We start from the raw sequence: 12,906 nt of genomic DNA, 5'->3' as shown, positions 1-12,906 counted from the left end.
CAGTTTATAGTGAGGTTTATACATCAGTCAGATACTGAGCCAAAACAACAGGTGAAATTGTTATATCTCAGGATGTTAATTGTTGGCCTTTTTCTTATTTCCAAGGTGGCTGTTTCATCCTTTCAGCTGAAGTTTGTGTGTACTGAATAAATAATCCATCGTCAAATATTGAGAAAGATTTTTGAGACTCACTGTAGAGACCAGACTGAAAGAAACAGGAGGGAGGCTTCAACATTATACAGTAAGACGACTTAAAAGACGTTTAGGCTTGGTCTGCCAATCTGATGTGATAATCCAGCTCTTATAATAACATGTTTATATTCACTGTAATCATGTTACATTGAGTGTAAATACATCCAAAGATTTCTTTGACCTATTTACATAGAAATAGATTCACTCTCTGTGAATCAAAGGACACAAATGTACTTTAGCCGGAGTGAGAAATTCAAATTTAATTTATCAGCAAATCCAATACAATAATATCCACAACATACTGCTGGTTACAGGCCAGCCAGATGTGCTGTCAATTTACTTTCATGGAAACAAACAGCAGCTTACTCTGTAAATCCTTTAGTGTGGACTATTTATAGATTATGTGAAGGTTTGTACATTTTTCATGTCTACCCTGGCTATCTATATAATCTCTCTTAATGTCATATATATCATCCTAAATCCATTTCAAATGAATTATTAAATGTGTTTTGGAACATCACAGCATGCAGGGTTTGTACTAAAATGTGAGTACAGACTGGAGCGTAAGTTTTAAAAGCCAGAAATAATAAAACCACAACTGTTTACACAATCATTCTGATCCACAATGATATTAAATTTGAGTAGATACAATGTTATTGTTTTGTGTGACAGGGCAGTAAAACTCTTAATCATTACTGGTACAAATCTGTGATGTGTACACTTTAATTATTAATTAAGTCCAAAGTATAAAAAGTGTTCACACCCAAATCAATTATGCTTCATTTTATTTATTTTAAATGGTCAAATATAAAACAAATACAACCTCATAGGAGTCAACACTCCCTCCTAACGCTAAATCCCACGTTTAACAACTGAAAAAAAAAGTATTCATTCTAAGCACAGAACTATATACAGTTTATACAAGCAGACAACTCCAATGATTAATATCCAAGCTCTTCTGGAAACGATGTATTCTGGTTCACTGGTACATCTTACCCTGATACTTAAATTGAACACAGCCATCATTAATGTTATTGGTTACACTTGTGTTTTTTTCCACTATGACCAGTTAAAATGTTTGCTGTGAACACGGCCTTGAATCATCTGGGACACATTCATCTCTCAAACAGGGACTGTAATTCAGAGAGGTGGATCTATTCATTTTAGGACCAGACTGTGTTTCTGAAAACCTTCTGCAATAATGGGCCATCTCACTGATGCTTGTTATAATCAATAGTTACAATAATGATGTAATTATGGTGATAGTAATAAACAGACTTAGGGGTTAGTGGTCACAGGCTTTCTGATAAACAACATGTTGAGGAGAGGCTGAAGAGAGAGGCAAGATAATCACATTAGATGTAATACAACATGTGTGTGTGTGTGTGTGTGTGTGTGTGTGTGCGCATGCGTGCACAAACCAGCAGAGGCCGCCAAACTACACTTTTGTAAATGCCCCCCCCCCCCCCCCCCCCCATACCTGCAATGATTTACAGGTGAAGTCGTCCCCCCGTTGATCCCACTCAGACATAATTACAGTAACTCAGCAGCACTTACCTCAACAGTCTGCAGAGTCTGTGTTAACGAAATATACCTCAAAGGTCTATATGAAGTCAGCATGTGCATCTGTGACATCAGTGTTTCAGTCTGGTGCGGGGGACCTCTCAGAATATTTATTGCCACTCATGTCTCATGGAGAAAAGTGAGGATACTGGATAATCTGCAGACATCTCCCAGCTCGTTCCCCTGGGTCACATTCAATGTCACAACTCAGCACCATTTAGTATAAAATATGTGGAAACCACAAAATATAAAGAGATACACCTTTTTACTTTTGTCAGGACGAATGCACGTCTACTTGTGCTATGTTTTCAGATGGTGTAAATATAGTGTTGATCCTGCTTCCTCAGAGTATTCTTCACCTCTGTTCTCTTGTTGTTTTCTCCATCTTCTTTTGTTTTTCTGTGACCAGGATATCCCAGAAGCTAAATCACCAGCATGATTTGCTTATTACTTGACTCCTCTTGCACTACTACTCAAACATTTGCAGACTATTATATAACTTTTCTGTTATCTTTCCAGGACAACACTGACCAACAGGCACTAAAGGGATTATTAGAAAATGTTGAAAATGTTTCTGAATTCTCAACATGTCCTCAATTAAATTTGGGCAAAAACTCATAGTTACAACCGCTATGAATAAAGCATTTATGAGTAATGATGACCACGGCTGACATTTATGAAATACAGAATAATAAAGATATAAAATGAGCAACAGTAAAATCAGTAAAAAGAATATGTCAGAGAGGTTTCACAAGGCGACTACTTGAATGAAGTGTTTCTCAAGGCCTTGGATCCCAGGCAAACATGAATATCAAAATCATCTGTAGCCAACATATGGTGGACATAAGGACTGAACCATCTGTTCAATCCAATGCAACAACCAGCAATAAATACTTTGTACAGCATGTCAGGGAGCTGTTGACTCTATGGTTGTTTTTGAAGCTAAATCTTGTGTTGTTGGATTGGATTGCATTTTGTTTTTTACAACCCCATCACTGACACTTAAAAACAAACTCAGTAATGCTGTTGTAAATGGAGACAGAGCTGCCGATCTGAAGGAAAACAAGTGGGCAAAAGTAAAGTCCACTGATTTTTGTGACAACAGCAGGGAAATACCTCTGTGCACTGAATACAGCCAGGAAGGATGCCTGGTCGGATTTTAAAGCAGGATTAAGGACTTTTAATGATCTCTGAACATGTTTATACAGTTTTATTACATCATATCATACAGAACACTGTGTACCTGGCCAGGCCCATAAAAAGCGAAGCTTCTGTAGCCTGGATCTGTTTGTCCACATCACCCTCAAACAATTTTAGTGGTGTTTTCAATGTACTTTCATATTTGAATGGGTTGCAGATGTTGAGCCTGCCTGCAAATAATTTTCTAAGTTATTCAGAACACCTTTCACACTGATTTACATGACCAAATTTGGATGTAAAATCTGTATTTGAGCTTAATGTCTCTGTAACCTATCCTATGGCCAAGTAAATTAACTGTCATGAATATATGGATGAAGCTTGTCATCTTGGTATTTGGCAAGTCTGCGGGCATCACTTGTGTGGAGCCTGTGAAATCTGTGACCACAGTGATGGTCTAAAAGTAAATGGAAAAGAAAGGAAAATGAGTGGGAGCTGAAACCCATCTTACTCTCATGTGGCACAAGGTTTTGCAGCTTTTGGCCTCTTGAATCAGTGGGTTTCACCCAGGTCAGACACACCAGGGGTCCTTCAGGGGTCCGTAATGAATGATGGAAGAGGAAGAATCTGAGACCACAAAGCCTCTGAGGACATACAGTACGTGAAAAATGAGGTAGAGATGGAAATGAACTGAGGGGTGCATGAATCTGTACACTCTTACAAACACACACTGTCAAACTGAATCACAAGGCAGCAACACACCTTCTCGCCTCATAACCTAACTCATCCATCAGTGTTATTTGTTCAGGGGTTGTGTGTGAACTCCCTGGGCCTGAAGGGAAGTCACCTACAGAGTATGATACAATACAAATAATGCCTTGCTGCATATGGTTCCACGTTTGCACATTGCCTTCCCATGATGTCCTCTGCTCACTGAGCTCTCTGTGATGAGACCTGTGTACAGGAAGTTAGTGTGGATGAAACCGAATCACCATGACAGCTATGTGTTGTTATAACAAACTGTTAGTTTGAACAAATAAAAACATGGATGTGATGACTTGAGCGGCATGAGTCGATGCACTTGTGGTGGATTTTTTTTGTGCTGCAGATCAGTTTTACTGTCAACTCTACGAATACAGTTTGATATGATGTGAGGTAAAACCGAGTTGTCTCAAGAGCAGCTGTTTAACAAAGATAGGTCTCAGTATTTTATAACCTGGGTGATGACTCCTGGGGGATCTCTTGGGGCAGACTGATGCAAACCTGTGATTTTGAGAACTGTTTGGCACCTTCAGTCTCCCTTCTGATCAGTGCCATGTCTCTGTGACCTGTCGTCATTGTGTTCCTATCAGCTTTATAACTGATGTTGTCCCCAGAGATCAGTCCAAGCTAATAATGTTTCCAAAAACTTAAATTGATGAGTTACATAAACAATCTACTGGACATTTGTTCAACTCAACTCTATTATTATTAGTTAGATTATTAGTTCTGAAAATGATAATTAAACAATGTAAACAAACACAAGTCAGCAGAACTTTTTCTTTTCATAATGGTTGTTTACCACAGACCTACACAGGCCATATGACATTGTTTTGAAATGATTTATGAGACAATGTTTCATGCAAGACAGAAACATTTTATACTCTTGCTGAAGGGGAGGAAAACCAGGGGAATTTAAGAGGATGTTAACTTACTCCCTTTGCTTCACATCAAATTAGAACCAAATTTGACTTTCTGGCAGCCAACTCTCATCCAGGCATTTAGAGGTTTTCCTCTTTAATATAAAGGGAAACAACATCCTGAGGCAAATGTGTTATGTGGAAGTGAATGCAGCCGCTATGATCTGAACAAATCTGTGCTGCTTCAAATCCTGGTGTTGGTTTTAAATATCTGAATTTCCCAGCATTTGTTTGTTTAAACTGCCGACCCTGTTCAGTGAGAATAATCCTGATTATATTGTGCACATTTATTTTCAGGGTTTGATTTTCTTCATGCTGGTATGCAGACAACTTATAACAGAAATAACAGAATAATAATGGATCTCATCTGTCTGGCTGCTCCAGCTGCCTGCTGTTTATGTTGATGCCTTGCCTCGCTTTCACTTTGTCCAAAACACACATAAAAACACACAGAAAACACCTACACATCTTGAAAAGAGAGAAAAATTATCCAAGTGTAGCAGCCACCCCTCCCTAAGATGATTATAATTCTGTTGTAATACTGTAATACACCCTGGAATAACATGAGAGTTATCTGAAGTTCATCTCATTTCTATCCTTTGGGCAATTCAAATCTTTAATTTAATCTTATTTCACTTCCAACTTTTCTTACTTTAGTTGAATCACTTGCTTCAATTTTAATCAGTTTGTTTATTCTAATTATACTATTTTGGCTTTGCTATTATTATTATTTCTTTCCTGTGTTTCCTGGTGCCAGTGATCTTTAGTTTATGTTTTAGCGGTGTTGTAAATGAGGTATTTATGAGTTAACGGTTGAATGAATGAATGTTGGTGATCAAAGAAAAAACACAGCTGTGTTTGAGTCATTAAAGGCAGAGAATGGAAGACAGAGCAGCTGTCATCATGACAGCAGAACAAACGCTTAGATGGAGTTTAATGTGTTTTGTGTTGATTTATTATCTCAGCATATTCAGCAAGTTCATACTCTAACTGGAAAAATGAAATTTAAGTGTTAGAGTGTGTACAGGCCTCTCATCAGAGGAATGGAGAGGACATACAGATAAAAGTTCATGGAGATATAATGGAACCAATCCACACTTTGTTGGTAAGAAACAGAACAATAAAGAGAGAGAAGAATTACATAGTTAAAGAAATAATGTAGTTTTTATATATTTTACATGACAAAATGTAATTCTGTATGTCACAGTTTGTTCAGTATACAAAATAAACATACAAGAAAAAAAGGATAAAAAAAGAGCAGCAAAAACTTCACCCCCCCCCACCCACACACACACACACACCCCAAAATGTCCAGAATATAATGAGGTATATTACCATAGTGTTAGTAAAGAGTACTTGTATACTGAGACAAGCTGAGTAAGAAATACACACTGTTACTGCAACAAAGTGTCCGAGGGATGGATGATAAAGAATCCACAAAGGGTCTCTAAATCTTAGCAAACATAGAGTGTCAGTTTGACAAGGAACTCATTTCAATAAACTTGTCCAAACCTTTGACTCTGATTTGTCACTTTCAGGGGAAACAGGAGCTTGACTTTTGAATAGCATAGACTATATATAGTTTTGAGTTGTATGAGCTGAACAGAACAATGCCTGACTCTACTTAGTCCTTTCCTCAAAGCTCAGAGCCAGCTTCCCTGCTCCCTGCAGATGTTCAGAGGAGATATTCTCCTTAAAGACCAGCTGTGCTATAACATGTTTGGAGGTGAGAACCAGGGAGGCGTGCTGCTGAGGAGTCAGCAGATGTCAGAGTGGGCTGAACTCTGACTTATATACCTGAATGAATCTTTTAACTGGCTAAAAGAGACAAAATGAACATACAGCACCATCTTGATTTGTCTGGGAATCCTAAATGATTTATTTAGGATTTATCTGGTGAGTCAGGTTTTGAAATTATCACAAAGAAGATTTTGTCAGTCACAAACCACTCATGTCTACTTTGCACAGGGAATCTACATGCCAAAAAAATCACAAGGTCAATAATAATGCTGACATACTGGAAGCCTCAAGCTGCCCTCCTCTCTGGGTTTTTGTAGCTGCTATTTGGAAATGTGGTGGGCCAAATGAAGAACATAATTGTGGAGGCTTAAATCTTGAGGAGGAGGATGTAAGAGAGATTGGTAGATTTAGGGGTACAACTATCTTTATCATATATATACCCAGCCTGTCAGGGAGAATCTTTAGCCCGAGATAAACAAACTGATGAGTACAGATTTTCAAGGCATCATAAGATTTCTGCACCAGTAAATAAAGAAACTTGAAGTTTTTCCCTTTAAAGCTTCACCTGCGATTCAGTAGCACCTGACTTTAGTCCTGTTATTAGTGGATCCCCCCTAATAAACAAAGTCTATTTATAGATACAGTGTGAAAGATGAGAAACACCATGTTTATCTGCTGCAGTGATTGTTGCCTCCCACTGACGCCCACTTTTACTTCTGATATACACAAGAGTTAGCAACCCTAACTCTTATATCAGGTGTATATCAGGTTATTATTCACATCATCCACTGCTGAGGCTGCAGTGACTGTGAGACAAACACTTCTCTTCTCTTACAGAATACACATCAAAGTCTGCAGATAGAGACCATCAACTAAAGATGTTTTGGTTGACAGAGAATTCCTCTAATCAGATAAAGATCTTTCATATAATTCACACAATTATGGCCATAATAACAGTAGCAATACAAAACAATACAAAACATGTGTATGTAGTCACAGGATACTGGTGCTGACACACTGGTGAAATGCAACAACAACAACAACAACATCAACAACATCAACAATGAGAGCAAAAGTAAAGATAATGATAATACTGATAACATACAGTAAATACTATTCAAAGGAATTCACATAAGTATGAATGAGTTTTAGTAGAATTTTAGCTTAAGTATGTGGTGTCTGTCTGTCCAAACAGCTGCTGTGCACAAGAGGTATAAAGGTTTTTTAGACTCCTTCAAATAGATGTGCAGTTCTTGCCTTCAGAGGTTTGTGATGCCCATGGTCTCATCTACAATGATGCATCAGTCTGTGTATTGAGGTGGTTGAATAAACTGCTAAAACACAATCGTGGTAGTGTGTTCTCGGTAGCGTGCTGGTGTTTTTTTTTTTTTTTTTTTATGTCTTCTTCTCGTTGGCTCTCCGGCAGAAGCAGATGGCATTGAAGAAGCGGCAGTGGCACATGGTGTTTGGATCACAGCAGCCAGACTGTGGTAGACAGCTCTGTGTCACCTGAGAGCACTTTGGATTCACAGGCTTGGGTGCCACTTTAGGAGAAAGAGGAGGAGGAGGATGGTCGTTTGGAGGAACGGGAACCACTCTGTGCTTCTAAAAAGAAGGGAGAACAGAACAAGAGAGCATCAACTTCAACTTCAGAGTCTGACTCAGTGTTACAGTGATGATTACACCTTTTTATTTCAATGAAAAGTTTTGGCTTTATTGAAAGTTAAACAATCTGTTATGGTTCCAAAAAGGCACAGCTGTGCAGATGTCCAACTTACTGGCACATGAATCCTCTGGCGTTCGTACTGTCCTCTCCTCGCGAACAGTGGTTTCTGTCTCCCTTGGTTCAAAGATCCTGTAGAAACATCAGCGTGTTTTTAGGGTGGAAATTCTGCAGGACATCTCTAGCAGAGATTACTTTGTGGCCTATATATATTCATTACACGTTCAACTCACAGAGGTAAGGTCTGTTTTTGGACAAATAAATAACCCAGGATGTTGTTGCTCTGTATGAATTTTAACAACACTAAAAGAACATTTTATTACCTACCCATGACAATATAAAATAATACAACATTACAAAAACGTCAGACAAATATAAAGGTTGATACAAATGTTAAATTTCATTTCATGCTGGACAAACTGATGGTCTGAGAAGACTTTAAAGATTCTGAGGCTTCCCTCAGGGCCGTGATAACGGTTGTTTAACAACCTTCTGGGATTTTCAAATCAAGAACTATGTTTTGGAAAAACTGCTGTTCAGTGCTGTGACTTTAATGCAGTACAAGTAGTTATGCGTTAGTGTAAAAATATTCTTCTCAATATTCTTCACAAATAAAAGTAAAATTGCATTATATTTCAGCCAGAATTGATGTGTGCACTGTGCAGAGAAGTACTACGTGCTAGTAGAAGAAGACACTTTCACTTCCTTCTCTGTCCTCCAGAGGTCCTCAGTGAAATCCCTTCAGGAGCCTCTGCTGCTGCTGCTGACCAGCTGCATTTCATCATCTGATCAGTCTTCTGTGTGCACTCACGCTACTGTACTGTATATGTGGTCCTGAGTGTACAGTAAACTTTAAAAATTTGGCACTTTATCTCTCCTGGAACCCAAACCTCAAATAAATCAAGCTCATGTTTATCGCATGAAACGGAGCAGATGAAAAATATCTTTGAATCTTCAGAAGATTGACATGTTCCTTCCTGTAAAACAGTGGGCATAATTAAAAACACGTAGTAAGTCAAGCCCCTGGAAGCTTACTTGAGCTTTTAACAAAAACATAACAGCAGTGGATTTCATGCCTCACAATTATAATAATGTACAGGATCGTAAATACTGCTTTAGTTTGTAGTCTAGAGTATCATTTCATGGCTGAAATAAATCACCAGTGAGCTACTGTGGTAACCTGTGGAAGTTCTTTTGAAGCATTTAACCCAAACTATAAAAGATTCAGCAGATAAGTAGCCACAGCAGCCTCCTCGAGCATGAAACTGACACTGACAGGATAATGAATGTGCCTAAATGCGTCCACTTCTACAGCTGTGACAGAAGCTCCTGGGGGCTTCGCTCCCTTTTGTCAGGCTCCACCATTAACTTCTAAATTAGTGCAGAGTCACACTGATGTCTGATGGGTAAATTCCAGCAATTGATGAATCAATTAAAATGATTCAGTTAGCAGGGAAGGTTGGATTTAAGTGATATCATGAAGAGGTTTTGCTTAAAAATGTTTGAAAGTGGCCCAGTGAGTTGATAAGTGATGCCAGTTGTGCTGAGCTATGTGGAGCAGAGGCCCTCCCTCTTCCAGATCATGTTGTGCCAATCAAACATGGGAGCTGTCTGACATTTCTGACCCTGTAAACCCCTTAAAAGGGAAATTTTGGCGGCAGCTTTGGTTACTCTGACTGTAATCCTAGCACATATGAATGCAACTAACAGTAAGCGTGAATACGGCTAAAATTATGCAGTAATAAATCTGGAAGTACATAAAACTGTCTCATTAAGGAAATATATTACTTGAATACTCAAACCATAAACACTTTTAAACCTGACAGTAAGTGATATATCAGAGGGGGACTCCCATACTACAAACTAAGTATCTCAGTCATGCCTGTCTGTGTTCTATCCAAACTCACAGTGTGTGTCATATGTGTTGTTTTACAACTTTTTATACAGAGTTGATTTCCTCCTTGCCACTCAGGCCCTGCAGCACTTCACTGTGTGGAAGTACACTATTTCAAGTAAGCACACAGGGCAGCTATCAAAGCTGAAAAAGGTGTGTGCGCAAAATAATGTATCCAGTGCCACTTCATATAAGGGCCTGGGGAATTGTGAAGCCACCATGTTGCCTGTGGCTGTAGTAGAAAAATTATGACTTGTCAGAGATTAGCAACAGATCACCTTACAGTCTGTAAGCTCCATTTAAGTTGAACACATGTTTTGCTACTGCCTTATATGGATATTTCCATATAAAAGTTGGATATACAAATAATTAGTTTCATTTTCTTTAATATGAAATCTTTAATCTATAAACTACTGCCTCACTACCCCGTCACAAAATCCAACTTTAGGCAACAACAACACAGACCTGCTGTAAACTCACCTCAGGTTACACTTTGCAATAGAACAACATCAGCTCAGCTTTGAGGAGAAAGTACGTTTGAAATGATCCTGATCAATACCTTCAGTCATGTGACTAGCCTATTGCACACTTGAACAATAAGCTACAGTACCATCAGCATAAACAGTGAGATAATGGTGTTTTAAATATCAGCTATGATATGGTCACAAATCTAAATGTTATACTCTCTGTGGAATAAACATTTTCCTGTTCCTACCTCATACACCGACCAGCCATATGTACGATATATATGTATATTAAAAAACACACACACACACACACACACACACACACACACACATTCTTCTCCACAGAAAACTGCAGCGTCCCACTTAACTTCACTATGACGTTATCAGCTTTATGTGCTCCTCCACACGGAGTCCATTATTACCTCTATATCTACTGATTAATATGATAAAATACAGTGTAGGTAAGGTCTCAGTAATGACCAGATCACTGGTTTAATGTGATAGTGATTAATGAACTCCACAGTCAGCAGAAGTAGACAGGCCGTGAGAACCCACCTGTGCTGTGAGAGCTTTGGGCCCTGCTCGCTGACAGATTGCTGTAGGTGGCTTGAAGATCGTTGCGGGTGAAGATTCCGGCGCTGACGAGGGCCAGCTGCAGGAGACACAAACAGAGGAGCGCCAGCTTCATCCTGACCGAGCCCAGGTCCATGTCCTGATGCCACAAAGGAGCCCGAGGAGGAAAAAGAGCGCGGAGCGCCCGCAGCTGTGGTGTGTAAATCCAACCTGTTATCTGATGTCTCTGTCTCTGCTCCTCATTGCTCTCCGAGGTCTACTTATTGGAGGCAGGCTTACACATGCACAGTACACGCCCCTCTTTGTCCTCACGCCTCTCAGCATCATAAACACCAGTGACCTACATGGTTTAGATTTCACTCTTAATTAAATAACGAGAATTTCAGTGACACATTTAAACTTTATACACAGCAGACACACGGTGGCCTAGTAAACGAATTTAAAGGAGATACAAAGATGCACCTTTTAACAACTGATCTTATAATAACAGAATATTATAGTGCATAAAATACACATTAGATAAAATGTTTTTATACCCTTCAACGTGTCATAAAAAGCTGTCCCTGGGAGAAAAGCTTGAATATGATGATGAAGAACATAATTCCTCTGGCCTGTCTCTGATCCACTTTGTTCTGGACTCATATTCTATCAAACGTTTGTAGTTGTATTTATGTTCCCCTGCTGAGAATATGTTCAGTATTGTTCCCTAAACGACTGGGTGAGATTCAGGATGGCGTGTAATAATATCCACTTTCCATGCTGATAAAGTAAATCAGATTTCAAAGGCAGCAGCTTGGCTTTGACTCAGGCTTTACATTGCAGTCTTATGTAACTGTAATTGATGGTGGGAGGGATTCTTAGCCAATAGTTCATCAAAACATGTACGCGGCTGAGCTTCAGAGCATTCTCTCACTCTCTGTGTTCAGAGACAAAGAAGCCAGACGTAACTGGTCACTTAGTGCCAGACAAACTGTTAATTGGTCTGATTAATAAACTGATTTAATCTTTGTGAATGTCAGATTATGAAGTTAAGAGTCAGGTTTGTTCACTCACAGCATGTTTGCTGATTGACTGTGAACAGATGACAGGTTGATAGATGGTGAGTTAAATCCACATGGAAGCATTTTCTGACACAACATCTGTAAGAAGTACAGTTTCGGTCTGGTGTTTGATTTTGGACGTGATAAGAGACACTAGAGCATCTGGTTCCCATGTGTTTCTTATAACCACTAAAATCTCTGACTGAGATGCATCTCAACATTTTTTGACACTGCTGGCCCACCAGGCTCTTGGTTTTCAAAAGACTGCCATGTTGCAGCACATCTGTCATCACACAGAGAATAATATCTCTCCAGTAGAAAAGTATACATTTAAAAAATACATTTTCAGACTAAATACTGACCCATTTTACCAACCTTAGAGCCTTAGTACCAGGACATCTGAGTCTGATATTTTAAAGTGGTCAGTTAGACCTGTGTTTGACAAATCAAAATATATGCACTCTGAAAGCTCTGTGCATGATGAGCAGGGTCAAGTGACACGAGCTCATGTTAAAAATGACAAATAACATATTTAAATTTGTCCCAGATTTAACTGAGAGCTAACAACTAAAACAGATGTTGTTGGACTTGTAGGTGGCAAAGTCATTGGTGCATCTAATAAAACCTCCAGTCAGCAAGATTCAGCACCACAGAAAACCACTGGCAAGGATTTTCACCAAAGCATTTCAAGACAGACATAACTGCTGCATTATCTTCTAAAGAGGAACCATAGAGTCCTGCAACACAGCGAAGAATCAAAACCACCATCACTCTTACTTTGTGTTTACTTTGTGTCCAGTTCAGTTACATTTGATGTGTCATATCACTCAGCAGAAATAAAAACAAAACACCACACTTCACTATGTCGAGATAAATTTGACCCAGATGCTTATTTTAT

At 38.9% G+C, this 12,906-nt stretch overlaps 1 protein-coding gene across 1 annotated transcript; it reads right to left on the bottom strand.

Annotated features, from left to right (window-relative positions):
• Nucleotides 1-5,715: 5,715 nt before the first annotated feature.
• On the bottom strand, nt 5,716-11,267 carry LOC108898259 (agouti-signaling protein). Its single transcript, XM_018698190.2, has 3 exons — nt 10,951-11,267; nt 8,090-8,166; nt 5,716-7,916 (listed from the first exon to the last, which is right to left on the bottom strand). Exons 1-3 carry the CDS (start codon nt 11,102-11,104, stop codon nt 7,707-7,709), a joined length of 441 nt encoding a protein of 146 aa, XP_018553706.1. The 5' UTR covers nt 11,105-11,267; the 3' UTR covers nt 5,716-7,706.
• Between the last annotated feature and the right edge of the window lie 1,639 nt (nt 11,268-12,906).

This window comes from Lates calcarifer, linkage group LG24, assembly GCF_001640805.2.
Source record: "Lates calcarifer isolate ASB-BC8 linkage group LG24, TLL_Latcal_v3, whole genome shotgun sequence".
In the NCBI taxonomy this organism is placed as follows: domain Eukaryota; kingdom Metazoa; phylum Chordata; class Actinopteri; family Centropomidae; genus Lates; species Lates calcarifer.
The sequence above is the reverse complement of the archived record's forward strand: the minus strand, read 5'-3'. Positions and strand labels throughout refer to the sequence as shown.